The sequence below is a fragment of the Globicephala melas genome, chromosome 10, assembly GCF_963455315.2.
Source record: "Globicephala melas chromosome 10, mGloMel1.2, whole genome shotgun sequence".
Lineage (NCBI taxonomy): Eukaryota > Metazoa > Chordata > Mammalia > Artiodactyla > Delphinidae > Globicephala > Globicephala melas.
In genome coordinates this window covers 89,751,985-89,766,883 of record NC_083323.1, presented here as the reverse complement: position 1 = coordinate 89,766,883, position 14,899 = coordinate 89,751,985, and the positions used below count along the sequence as shown (strand labels likewise).

Below are 14,899 nucleotides of genomic sequence, written 5' to 3'. Positions count from 1 at the left end.
TAGTTTTATTGATCTTTGCTATTGTTTTCTTCATTTCTATTTCATTTATTTCTGCTCTGATCTTTATGATTTCTTACCTTCTACTGACTTTGGGTTTTCTTTGTTTTTCTTTCTCTAGTTCCTTTAGGTGTAAGGTTAGATTGTTTATTTGAGATTTTTCTTGAGGTAGGATTGTATTGCTGTAAACTTCCCTCTTAGAACTGCTTTTGCTGCATCCCATAGGTTTTGGATCATCATGTTTTCAATGTCATTTGTCTCTAGGTATTTTCTGATTTCTTCTTTGATTTCTTCAGTGATCTCTTGGTTATTTAGTAACACATTGTTTAGCCTCCATGTTTTTGTGTTTTTTACATTTTTTCCCCTGTAATTGATTTCTAATCTCATAGTGCTGTGGTCAGAAAAGATGCTTGGTATGATTTCAGTTTTCTTAAATTTACCGAGGCTTGATTTGTGACCCAAGATGTGATCAATCCTGGAGCATGTTCCGTGGGCACTTGAGAAAAAAGTGTAATCTGCTGTTTTTGGATGGAATGTCCTATAAATATCAATTAAATCTATCTGGTCTATTGTGTCATTTAACGTTTGTGTTTCCTTATTCATTTTCTGTTTGGATGATCTGTCCATTGGTGTAAGTGAGGTGTTAAAGCCCCCCACTATTATTGTGTTACTGTCGATTTCCTCTTTTAGAGCTGTTAGCATTTGCCTTATGTATTGAGGTGCTCCTACATTGGGTGTATATATATTTATAATTGGTATATCTTCTTCTTGGATTGATCCCTTGATCATTATGTAGTGTCCTTGCATGCCTCTTATAACATTCTTTATTTTAAAGTCTATTTTATCTGATATTAGTATTGCTACTCCAGCTTTCTTTTGATTTCCATTTGCATGGAATATCTTTTTCCACCCCCTCACTTTCAGTCTGTATGTGTCCCTAGGTCTGAAGTGGGTCTCTTGTAGACAGCTTGTATATGGATCTTGTTTTTGTATCCATTCAGCAAGCCTGTGTCTTTTGGTTGGAGCACTTAATCCATTCACATTTAAGGTAATTATTGATATGTATGTTCCTATTACCATTTTCTTAACTGTTTTGTGTTTGTTTTTGTAGGTCCTTTTCTTCTCTTGTGTTTCCCATTTAGAGACATTCCTTTAGCATTTGTTGTAGAGGTGGTTTGGTGGTGCTGAATTTTCTTAGCTTTTGCTTGTCTGTAAAGCTTTTGATTTCTCAGTGGAATCTGAATGAGATCCTTGCTGGGTAGAGTAATCTTGGTTGTTCTTCCCTTTCATCACTTTAAGTATATCGTGCCACTGTCTCCTGGCTTGTAGAGTTTCTGCTGAGAAATTAGCTCTTAACCTTATGGGAGTTCCCTTGTATTTGTCGTTTTTCCCTTGTTTCTTTTAATAATTTTTCTTCGTCTTTAATTTTTGTCAATTTCATTACTATGTGTTTCGGCATGTTTCTCCTTGGGTTTATCCTGCCTGGGACTCTTTGCACATCCTGGACTTGGGTGGCTATTTCCTTTCCCATGTTAGGGAAATTTTCGACTATAATCTCTTCAAATATTTTCTTGGGTCCTTTCTCTCTCTCTTCTCCTTCTGGGACCCCTATAATGCGAATGTTGTTGTGTTTAATGTTGTCCCAGAGGTCTCTTAGGCTGCCTTAATTTCTTTTCATTCTTTTTTCTTTATTCTGTTCTGCAGCAGTGAATTCTACCATTCTGTCTTCCAGGTCACATATCCGTTCTTCTGCCTCAGTTATTCTGCTATTGATTCCTTCTAGTGTAGTTTTCAATTCAGTTATTGTATTGTTCATTTCTGTTTGTTTGTTCTTTAATTCTTCTAGATGTTTGTTCTTTAATTCTTCTAGGTCTTTGTTAAACATTTCTTGCATCTTCTCGATCTTTGCCTCCATTCTTTTTCTGAAGTCCTGGATCATCTTCACTATCATTATTCTGAATTCTTTTTCTTAAAGTTTGCCTGTCTCCACTTTATTTAGTTGTTTTCCTGGGGTTTTATCATGTTCCTTCATCTTGTACATAGTCCTCTGCCTTTTCATTTTGTCTATCTTTCTGTGAATGTGGTTTTTGTTCCACAGGTTTCAGGATTGTAGTTTTTCATGCTTCTGCTCTCTGCCCTCTGGTGGATGGGTCTATCTAAGAGGCTTGTGCAAGCTTCCTGACTGAGGGACTGGTGGTGGGTATAGCTGGATGTTGCTCTGGTGGGCAGAGCTCAGTAAAACTTTAATCCACTTGTCTGCTGATGGGTGGGGCTGAGTTGCCTCCCTGTTGGTTGTTTGGCCTGAGGCAACCCAGCACTCAGGCCTACAGTTTCTTTGGTGGGGCTAATGGTGGACTCCGGGAGGGCTCACGCCAAGGAGTACTTCCCAGAACTTCTGCTGCCAGTGTCCCTGTCCCCTCAGTTAGTCACAGCCACCCCCGCCACTTCAGGAGACCATCCAACACTAGCAGGTAGGTCTGGTTCAGTCTCCTATGGGGTCACTGCTCCTTCCCCCTGGGTCCTGATGCACACACTATTTTGTGTGTGCCCTCCAAGAGTGGAACCTCTGTTTCCCCTAGTCCTGTGAAAGTTCTGCAATCAAATCCCACTAGCCTTCAAAGTCTGATTCTCTGGGAATTCTTCCTGTTGCCAGACCCCCAGGTTGGGAAGCCTGATGTGGGGCTCAGAACCTTCACTCCAGCGGGTGGACTTCTGTGGTATAAGTGTTCTCCAGTTTGTGAGTCACCCACCCAGCAGTTATGGGATTTGATTTTATTGTGATTGAGCCCCTCCTACCATCTCATTGAGACTTCTCCTTTATCTTTGGATGTGGGGTATCTTTATTGGTGAGTCCCAGTGTCTTCCTGTTGATGATTACTCAGCAGCTAGTTGTGATTCTGATGCTCTTGCAAGAGGGAGTGTGTTTTCATGCTATTAATGACATATATACAGGTAGTAATTTTGTGTTTTTGTTCCATCTACTATTGTGGAGTCAAGAGAGAGGTTGAATCTGCTAAGTCAGCCTAGCTTTCATGCATTGTTTAGAACAAGGGTCAGCAAACTTTTGTGTAAAAGGCCAGATAGACAGTATTTCCACATGTGGATTCTGTTGCAAGTACTCAGCTCTGCTGTTTCCATGCATAAGCAGACATACTATGACAAACAAACAGGAGTGGTTGTGTTCCAATAAAACTTTATTTATGGATTCTGAATTTTTTTTCTTTTAAAGAAGAAGTTTTTATTCTGTTTGGTTAGAAGGACAGGATCCTCTAACCAAACAGAAGTTCTATACTTATCCTTTTCTAACAATTGTACTTTCTTCCTTTTTTTTTTTTGAATTTAATTTTATTTATTTCTGGCTGCACTGGGTCTTTGTTGCTGTTCACGGGCTACTTTCTTTTTTTTAATTGAAGTATAGTTGATTTACATTGTTGTGTTAATTTCAGGTGTGCCACAAAGTGATTCATATATTCATATATATATATATATATATATATATATATATATGTGTGTATATATATATATATGTGTGTGTGTGTATATATATATATATTCTTTTTCGGATTCTTTTCCCTTAAAGCTATTACAAAATATTGAGTATAGTTCCTTGTGCTATACAGTAGGTCCTTGTTGGTTACCTATTTTATATATAGTAGTGTGTATACCAAACTCCTAATTTATCCTCCCCACCCCCCACCTTCCCCTTTGGTAATCATAAATTTGTTTTCTATGTCTGTGGATACGGACACTGAATTTTGAATTTCATATAATTGTCTTTTGCTACAAAACATTTTTCTTCTTTTGATTTTTTTAAACCATAGAAAAATGTAAAAACCTTCTTACCTTGAAGGACACATGAAAAAGACAGTGGGCTGATTTGGCCTGCAGGTAATAATTTGCTGACCCCTGGTTTAGAGAAGCAAGCATTGTACTAAGAATAAGAAGGTAGATTCTGCTTTTCCTTCACTACTATTCACTGTATGACCTCCTTATCCCCTTCAAAATCACTTAATTTTTCTGAGCCTCAGTTTCCTCTTCAACAAATGAAGTAGTTGAATAAGTTAATCTCTAAGTTTTTTCCCAGCTCTATTATTCTATGATTTAAGAATATAGCTCACTCATTAGCCATCTAATTCCAAGGTAGAGGTTAGTAATGCAGAGTCCCAAATTTCTTCAAAGACTTTTATAATCATTTATATTTCTTCATAAGTAAGTGACTCTTTGACCATTACTACATTAAAATTGTATTAAAATCACATATACTTATAAACAGTACTTTGGACTTAGTATTTTCCCCTTGATTTCCTCATAGCATAGGGACTGATTCACCAAGGGAACTAAGAATTGGTAGGGAAAGAATCGTTTGCTGATTAGTATTTATACTTAAGAGTACAGTGGGGGGTGGTACTCAAATCAGCCATTTTAGCTACTTGTTAGTACCAGTTTTTAAAGGCTTGGTCAAGGAGGAAGGCAAAACCTTTGGAAGGGGGTAGTTGGGTAATTATCCACAGATCTCATATTTGTGCATTACTCTTAGGCCTTATGACAAATTCTCTGAAGTATTGTCTGCACCTACTGACAGACATTCATAGTTCTATAGGAGAAACATTACACCCAGGTCCTCCTCAGGTATGCCTCTGTCTGACCCCACTTAGCTTTTAAAATTAGAGCCTGTAATGTATTTATATGATAACAGCCTAATGAAGTATATGGGAAGCACTTGTTGGGGTGAAAAGAAACGTTCACTTGTTATGTTAACATGCAGTCATTTGGTTGTTGCTAGGGGTAGTATTAATTACCTTTCCTCACCTGCATAAGGCACATTCTGTAGAGGAGCTGAAAAATGAAGAGAGGGAGAAGGGTGAAGAAAAATTTTGTGTCTTCCACATGGAGCTCACTGTAGCGGCTGCCATTTTTTTCCTTGGCATGGTCTAACCAGCTTGTCACACCTCCACCAAGGTGGCAATACTGCAGACAGCATGTTTTTAGTGCATTAACAAACACCCCAAAGGTTGTCAGGAGGGAGCAACCTGCAAGCAATTGGAAATATTACATATTAGTAAAGGAACTGTTCTTCAAGTTTCCAAAATGTCAATCAGAAAGATGGCAATTGTAAGGATGAAAGGCAGTAAAGTGATTGAGAAGATTTTAGCACCCAAGGGGTTGAATTCAAAGGAGTAAGCTTCTGACAAGGGCTCTGGCATCCTGGTGACCAGCCCAAGATGGTGCCTGACAGATGATGTAAAAAATGAAAAAGCTAAGATCAGTGGAAGCATATTAAAAAGGGAAGAAAGGTGACAAAATAAAGCACCAAAGTAAAAGATTTCAGAGTCTCTCAGAAGCCTCTAACTTGAACACATTAATGACTAAGACAACCTGAAGTTTCATTTACAGCCTTAACACAAAGAACTAGTACTAGTTTTTAATATAAATTGCCATATAAATAATCCGCACTTTCCGTGTTAGGTAGGAGGCGGTCTCTTATCTTGACATGTAGATGAAAGGAAATATTTTCTCTGCTTTGACTTTATCCTTGAATTTCAGACATAAGGTTAAACTTTGAACTCTTCAAATGACTTTATGTATGTTGATAGTGTCACTAAAAGTTCAGATTAGATTAGTTGGCTTTTGACTTTTCCAGTAGTTTCCTCTGGGTTTATATGGCTGTTGCTTTAGCATCAGCAGTATTTTATTGCGTTAGATGTTTGCAATCACTTACTGCTAGTGATTTGCAATCTCATTGTTGCTTCTTTTATGATCTTTCAGATTTCACCTTTTCTTCGACTCCATTAGGACTTCCTGATACAATGACAGATAAGAGATCCCGGTTTGGTTAGCAGTTCAGCTGTGCCAATCATGATACAACTTCTCATAGCACTCCTTTTGACCAGATAAACCCTTTCACAAATTACCAAGACACCAAACCATGGCTGCAGGATAAACGATAAAATAAATATAAAAATGTTGGAGTTTCTCCAAAGAAAGCTGCTGTAGAAACTCAGATAATAGTTTGATCATCATTTTAATTATGTTCAAGTTTCCTATAGTAAAATGCTAGGTGAAATGCCTTCTAACGAAGTTCATTTAAATGCCACAGAGTATTGGTTTTTATATTTAAATAAAGGGTATTTATTAATATTTCTTTTTATGGTTATAGAGTGATGATAGTGATTTGATCTGGTCTTTTCTTTAAGAGTTGTAATAGACCTATTATGTCAGTCTTTGATTAATTGAGGAAGCTGGGAGCCTAGTAATGGAATATGGAGCCTTTCGCCTCTAAGTCACTGAATCCAATCCAGCCCAAATTGGTAGTGACCAAGAGTGATTACAGCAGAGGCCTCTGTGAAGTGTGTTGAGGTCAAGTGGAAGTAGGTCGGGATAATTGCTGGCAGGAGATAGGCTCATATCTACAGTCACTACTGCCTCTTAGTCACTGTGGCCAGACCAGAACTGAGAAGGCCAAGAGAACAGAAGCACCTGTGAGTGACCAAGGTCTTTGTTTCCTTAACAAGGAAGTCATCGGGACATCCCTTTACTATTGGAGAAAGAACTTCTCTATTAGGAGACTATTCCCAGCTGTTTCAATTAGTTTACTTAAGATTTTGGTAAGATGAAAACTGAGAATGTCTTGATGAACAGTCTAGAGACTGAATTTGAACAGGTCTGGGCTAGGCGGCTTAACTTCCTGACATTTCCTTCTCGTCTTATCTCTGTTGCTCATCAACCTGTTCTCTGCTCAACTCTTGCGAAACAATGCCATGTAGACAGGAGGGTCATTACTGGCATTGATCCAACTTCCTCTGTGCTTTCAAAAAGACTTCATTATTAAACAATAACTATTTGCAGGATGAAGGGTTATTTCAAGAGGTATTCTCCCCAATTTCCTTCCTATGTTTTAAATTCAGGACTTTATTGAATGTAATATGTTTTAAACTCACTAGTTCTTTTCCATATAAACAAATCACTATTTGTCACAAGATAAATTTGCATCTGCTTTTATGCATGATAAATTGATACCTCCAGTCTTATTAAGTACTTAAATACCACTATCATAGTAGGTAGTATCATATCAAAGGTAGTTCGGATTAGCACTTCTGAAACCAGCTGTGTTAAAAGATAAGTTTTTTTAAAAAAATTCTCAACTATCATGGTCAATACATTTGTGAGATACGATAAAATGGAATACCTAAAAAATAAAATAAAAACAAAGATACAAAATATAAAACCTGATCTTTTGATTATTAGATTCAACAGACATATGATGTAACTTTCCGTAATATTTCTACATGTTTTCTCTCAGTGTCTTTATTTTCTATGTTGCACACCAGTTTATGATCAGCACTACCCCATGGACCAAGTTTTGAGTAGCGCTGCCTTGAATACACACTTTGAAAAATTAATTTATTTAAACAAGTAAAATTGTACCTGATATGGTGATATGAAGCAGCAAAAACAAAATGGTGAAGAACAAGAAATGATTAGGTATGAATGAAGTCTAAAATTTTAGCCCTCCAAGTGTGCATAATTGATGCCAAACAAATATAAATGCAATCATTCATTCATTTAACATATTTATTACGTACCTACTAGGTGTCAGGGACTTTTCTAGGCCTTAACAATATAGTAGTGAACAAGATCTAGAGATCCCTGAGGAGACACTAAACAAGCAGGGAAATATTAGGTGAGTTCAATGATGAAAACAAAATGAGGTGATAAGATAGAGACTGATTGTGGGTAGGGTGTAGAGGACACCTAAAGAGTTGAAATTTGAACTGAGGATTGAATAGACTGGAAATAGGCAAAAAGACCTGGAGGAAGCATATATCAGGCATGTCATGAAGTAGAAATGAGAAGGGAGAAGCTCAGGAACAGGAAAGGCCAATGAGGCAGTAGCTCAGGTAGAATGTTGGAAGGAGATGAGGTCTAAGATTTGATTAGGGTCAGACTTTACAGGCCAAAAATAAGGAGCTTGGGGGGGGCTTCCCTGGTGGCGCAGTGGTTGAGAATCCGCCTGCCGATGCAGGGAACACGGGTTCGTGCCCCCATCCGGGAAGATCCCACATGCCGCAGAGCGGCTGGGCCCGTGAGCCATGGCCGCTGAGCCTGCGCGTCCGGAGCCTGTGCTCCGCAACGGGAGAGGCCACAACAGTGAGAGGCCCGCGTAATGCAAAAACAAACAAACAAACAAAAAAAATAAGGAGCTTGGAGTTTATTCTCCATGTTATGGGAAACCATTAAGAAATTTTATGCAGAGTGGACATATGATGTATATTTTTAAAAAGTTACTCTGGAACTCTAGTAGTTGTATGCATAATGGATTTTAAGGAACGAGAGGAAGCTGGAATACAGGTAAGAAGTCGTGATGACTTGGACATAAAACAGCAAGAAGAGAAGTGAACAGAATGGGATGTGTTGTTAGAGAATCAGTAGGATCTTCCAATGTGGGGAGGGGTTGAAGAAATGAGAAGATTTGAGGATGCTACTTTCCTTCCCCTTAAACCACTGGGTTTTGGTGACTTACATGAAGATGGAGAAGACAAGAATGGAATCCGTTTGCAGTTGGGTGAATCAAGAGTTGAGTTTTGGTCAGGTTAAATTTGAGATGACTGCTAGGTAACAAAATCAAAATGTTGAATAGGAAGTTGGATATATGAGTTTCAAGGTGAGGAAAGAGGTCAAATGAAATTGAGCGTTTGGTGTATAGTTGGCATTAAAAGCTGTGGGACTAGAGGTTACTTAAGGAAAGAGGGTGCGAAGAGTGGGGTCCCTAGAATAAATCGGAGGGCTCCCCATTAGGAGACTGTGAGAGGAGAAAAGGTACCCAAGAGCGGACAATGAACTACATGGGTTGTAAGTCAGAGAGAAGAGGAAGTAATAAACCTAAATTGATCAGATGGACTGAGAGGGAGCCAGTAAGTTAGAGCAGTCAAGAAAAGGAGCTATATGGTAATCTGTCTACCCAAAGGGAGCGCCCATTGTCCCATCCAAAGGTAGTTATCCCGAGTATTAGGAGGGATGTTCCCGTGAAAACCTCTACATCTAAACATCACACCACCTTCCTGGATTAATCTATTAGACTTAATAGAAAACTCATGCCTTCTGTACAAATAATTTTGTGTGTCTTGTAGACTCAGCCTTAAAAAGAAAAATCCATTGTCATTATAATCCCCAGATTGGTTTTCTGCACGAGGAGCAGAAATGGGAAGCTGAAAAAAAAACCTGAAGTGAAACTTCAAGCTCCAGTTTAAACGTGCATGGCAAACACACCAGGCGTGCACATTTTAAAATAAAATAGATGAGCTATTTTAAATGCTTTGTTGAAAAACTTAAAGACTGTAGCCACTACTATTTAAAAAAGAAATACTTTAGAAAGCAATATTTCTATTCTTTGTACCTTTAAGTTCTTAGCTCTGACGTTCTGCTCCTCTGACCTTGATCTAATCATGAATATCTATGCTACCTAATTATAATAAAAAAAAGCCTACATTGCCCTGTAGATGGTAGATGCACATTTTTTTCTTCTTTGGTCACCTGCCAGTTCTCAAAATTATAGCAGTGGGAAGAAATGCAAATGAAGGCCATGCTTGACAGCTAAACATAATGGAACGCATGGTCCACATTTGAAAAGTTACCTTAAAATAAAAGGTAGCATATAAAAAATCATTTCTTTAAGGTCACCTATGGCTTTGAATTACAGCTTTGAGGAATTTCCAATTTAGTCATCAGAGAGGAAGAAGCCAAAATAAGGATTATATACTTTTCTAGAGGCAAGACAGAATTTTACTTCATCATAATTGGGTGATCGTATAACTTGGAAATAGAAAACAAAACAAAGCAAAACAACTCCAAAATATTCATTTGATATAGTATTGTGTAAAGTAAACCACTGGTGAACATTTTATATTATAATTTTACTAGCAGCTAATACAGTTTCTTTCTTGTAAATGTCCAAAGGAAGGTTACCTTATCACATGTTAAAATATGTAACATATGGACTAGAGTAGGCTGGCAGTAAACAGAGGTGTTCAGATAGATTTGTATTACTTGAAGAATTGTAGTTCTTTCTTCAGATGAATATATTTTCAAATAGGAGATTAGGAAGCAAATGGTTGGATGCCAAATAGTTATTTAGAAAATTTGAATATGAAAATTATGTATACATAATTAGTCACAAAAAATCAGAATTATTTGATAATTACACACTTTAGAATACGTCAAAGTGGTCTTTTGGTAAGTTTATTTATTCCTCTTTTTTGCCTTTTTGGGGCTGACAGAGAGGATCTCTCAGACCCTTTTTGCATAATGAACCCATTCCACAGACTACCAGGAGCCTGTGTACTGCCTGGCTGTGATCCACAGAGCACAGAGCTCTGAGGAACAAAGCAGAGGCTTCTGGGGATGATGTTTTCCCTGTTTCACTGCTTCAGTATGTGGTGTAATAAAACGAGCTCTAGCCTGAGAAAAGGTAGGCCTGGGTTCTGGTTCCACTTCAGCCACTGCCTGTGACATGTTGGGCAAGTCATTTAATTCAAGTATGTCTCATTTTTTGTACTCAGTTTAACAATATCAAACACTGAGCATTTACCATATTCCAAGTATGTACACAGCACAGGAATTTCTAACTATATTCAGAAATAGATGATTTCAACACAACACGTTAGGTGAAATGGTAAAGATAGCTCAGGGGGCTTCCCTGGTGGCGCAGTGGTTGAGAGTCCGCCGGCCGATGCAGGGGACACGGGTTCGTGCCCCATTCCGGGAAGATCCCACATGCCGCGGAGCGGCTGGGCCCGTGAGCCATGGCCGCTGAGCCTGCGCGTCCGGAGCCTGTGCTCCGCAACGGGAGAGGCCACAACAGTGAGAGGCCCGCATACCGCAAAAAAAAAAAAAGATAGCTCAGGATGGTACAGGAGCAGGGGCATAGGACATGGAGTCTAGTCTGTAAAAGGAAATATGGGGCCCTTCTTGCCCACCTCACTGGTATGTGGAGAAATGAAGTAACAACAGTGAATTTTTAAAAATATAACTTATTGCACTGCTGTTACTGGTAGTTGTATAGGTAAGTGGTAGAAACAGTGGTAGCAGTCAAAGTACTACTAAAAGTAAAATGTGTTATTTAGAAATTAAGGTCAGAGTTAAACAAGATAGATGAATATGAATACAGGTAGACTGACTAACCAAAGGGACAGAATAGAAACTCTAGAAATGCAAGTGGCCATATACAAAGGACGTGGCATCTCAGATTAGCGGGGAAAATACAAACTTTTTAATGAGTGAGGTTGGATAATGTGACAGTCATATGGGAAAAAGATAAAATTGAGTTCACTCATAAAACTTATTCTAATATAATTTCCAAATGGGTCACAGATGTAAAGGTATATATATATACCAAAAGAAAATATGAATGAATTCCTTTATAATCTGGGAATGAGGAAAACTTTTTCACCATGAATCAAAATCTAGAAGCAATAAGGGAGAAGATTGATAAATTGGATTACAAACAAAAACCACACAAAAGACAAAACAAATAAACAAACAATAAGTGTTGTGCATGGATAACAACACAAGAAGCAAAATTAAAAGATATATGACAGATGGGAATAATATTCGCAACTTTTATCGTAAACAAAGAATTAATATCTTCAGTGTACAGAAATCTAAAAATTGAAAAAAATTGGAGAGATTGTAGGGAAATAGTCATTGTCATACATTTTTGGTGGAAATACAATATGGTACAACCACTACAGAAGGGAATTTGGCGACATATAGCAAAATTATCTGTGGATTTACTTTTTGATTTAGTAATCCAATTTGTAGGAATCTATCCTAAAGATCTGCTGGGGAAAAAATGCTAAGAGAGGTATGCACCAAGCTGTTCTTTAGAACCTATTTAATGTGGCAGAAGTAAAGAAGCGAACCAAACATCCATCAATATAAGACTGGTAAAATAAACAGTGGAGTACTATCCAGCTAGAAAAAGAATGAGGAATATGGTTATATACAGTTATGAAGCAATTCCTAGGTTATATTAAATGAAAAAAGCAGGTGAGAAAAGTGTGAATAAAATGCTACTGTTTATAGGAGAAGGGGGGAAATACATACATATACATAGAGATATATACACATATATACAATTTTAGTATTTTTCTTTATTTAAAAAATTGAAGGATGAAAAAAAAATGGAAGAATGATTCTTTAAAAATATGTAAAAGGACACCTAAAGGAATAGAGGGGATATAGGAATACAAGTAGACCTTGTTTGTGCATGAATTTTAGATCCATAAAATTATTTAAGATTTAAAACAAAATAAAAATTTTAAAATGCTTCCAAGTATTTAAAATTTTCAAATTTTAAAAATACCTCAGGATTTTTGAAGAATGAATGAAATAGATGAAGGAAATTAAGAGGTATAAACTTCCAGTTACAAAATAAATGAGTCACAGGGATGAAATATACAGTGTGGACAATGTAGTCAGTAGCAATGTAATATCTTTGTATGGTGACAGAAATGGTCAAAAGGTATAAACTTCCAGTTATAAGATAAATAAGTACAAGGGATGTAATGTACAACATGATTAATATAATGAACACAACTGTATGTTATAGACGAAAGTTGTTAAGAGAGTCAATCCTAAGAGTTCTCATCACAAGGAAAAAATTTTTTTTAATTTTTTTCTTGTAGTTTGTATCTGTATGAGGTCATGGACCATCTTTAAACTTGTGGTGATCATTTTATAACGTATGGAAGTCAAATCATTATGTTGTGCACTTTAAATTTATATAATGCCGTATGCCAATTATATCTCACTAAAACTGGAAGAAAGAAAAACCTGATGTATGCAGATATGTAATTAAAAAGTCCAACAGGCAAGGCTTCACAGTGTAGCTCAACAAGGTCTCCAAAGACCTGTGGGTCCTTCAAAGATACAGGAAGTATTGTTACTGTGATTTAAGGGGGATCAGTGCTGGATGTTAAACAATGTATGCTTATGACAGGGTTATATGAGCTATTTAACAGTTTTCACATTTAGCTTTGAGTGGGCTAGACTGAGTATAATATAATATAGAAATACTTTGGATAGGAGACTTGTGGGTTCAGAGCTACTAAGATTCTGTGCTTTTTCCCAATTTATTAGGAATGGTCTGGGTCCAGATTTTAGTAACTATTGTCTAAATCTTTACATGCAAAAAGTGAATTTTAACACTATTTCCTATTGTTGATATGGTATGAAATGAGATACAGGATGTAAAGTGCTTAACACAAAATAAGAATCATATTACACTCTATCAACAACTAAAAAAAAAACTAACCTCACCAATGGAACAAATGCACTTAATTGTATTTACAGTTAGTGGCATAACCAAACAGAGAGGAACTATACCAAGTGACTTTAGAATATAATCATCTTAGTGTACATTCCTAGGGATTATAACATAAAGAAAAAAACTAAGAAGAATTTTGAGACTGTCAATAATCATTGTGAACTGGGATTTTGGCATGGGAAGAAGTAGAAAAAGACTTGAGTTTGATAAGGTTAAGGAAAAATCCTGTAGTTCCAGTTTTGATTATGGTGTTCGTATAGTCCAAAATGTATGTTATCTTAGAGAAAAAGAAAAGGACATTTTCTAGGTCTGAGCATTGAAAGACCTAGAAACCATGATGGACTAAGTAGCGATGAGCATCTCCATCACCAAGACTGTAGTCTCTAAATACCAGTATATATACAAGAAAAGGAAACAGTTCTTTAAGAAAGAGATGATTCAAAGTTCAGGGAAGAGAATGATGACCATAGAATATCTTGGCATACCAGAAAGCAAGGAAGCATTCAAAGACAACACAGGCTTGTCTGAAGGACTCAGGCCCAACATGAAGAGTACCTCACTGCCCAAACATGGAACAGTTTGATCAAAGAAGATAGAGATTATTGACATTCTTGAAGAATCTGTTGCTCTCAAGTATAATAACTGACAGACTCTGCAAATTTTCTGAGTTGAAAGAGAAGTTATAGGGGATCCAAGAGGAAGAAGATGTGTTGAGAAAACCATAGGAACCAAATAAATCCATGTAAAGTGTTATTTGCTTACATTTTCCTGGCTGATAAATCAGGTTATAGTGCATCATACAAAGGGTTATCAGAGCCATAAGTGTAGACATAAAAGGATTAAGTAAGACCAGGGCCCAGGCCGCCAAGTGCTGGATATAAGACAGTCCCAGAAAGACAACAGTTGCATTTAGGCTCATGATCCAATAAAACCTGGGATACCAAAACAAAAATAAAATTACCATTGAGTTACTTAATATAACAATTGCTAATTTTAATGATTTTAATAAATATAAGTTACAACTTAGCAGCATGTTAGCTGAACTAGATTTTGCAAATGTTGTTTATCAGCTTTCTTTTTTTAATTTCATTTAAAAATTTTTTATACAATTTTTAAAGGTTACTCTCCATTTATAGTTATTACAAAATATTGGCTATGTTCCCCAAGTTGTACAACTCATCCTTGAGCCTATCTTACACTCAGTAGTTTATACCTCCCACTCCCCTACCCCTATATTCCCCCAACCGCACAAGCACTAGTTTGTTCTCTATATCTGTGAGTCTGCTTCTTTTCTGTCATATTCATTAGTTTGCTGTATTTTTTAGATTCTACACATAAGTGATATCATACAGTATTTGTGTTCCTGTATCTGACTTATTTCACTTGACAAAATACCCTCCAAGTCCATCCATGTTGCTGCAAATGGCAAAGTTTCATTCTTTTTTATGGCTGAGTAGTATTCCATTGTGTGTGTGTGTGTGTGTGTGTGTGTGTGTGTGTGTGTGTGTTACCACATCTCCCTTATTCATTCCTCTGTTGATGGACACTTAGGTTGTTTCCATATCTTGACAACTGTAA

At 37.0% G+C, this 14,899-nt stretch overlaps 1 protein-coding gene across 1 annotated transcript in view; it reads right to left on the bottom strand.

The window, feature by feature from the left end:
- SLC15A5 (solute carrier family 15 member 5) overlaps positions 1-14,899 on the bottom strand; it is a 91,178-nt gene that overhangs the window by 52,763 nt on the left and 23,516 nt on the right. The window contains 2 exon segments of the mRNA XM_030841294.2: positions 4,807-5,027; positions 14,084-14,253. Of these exon segments, the coding sequence (XP_030697154.1) occupies positions 4,807-5,027; positions 14,084-14,253 (391 nt within the window).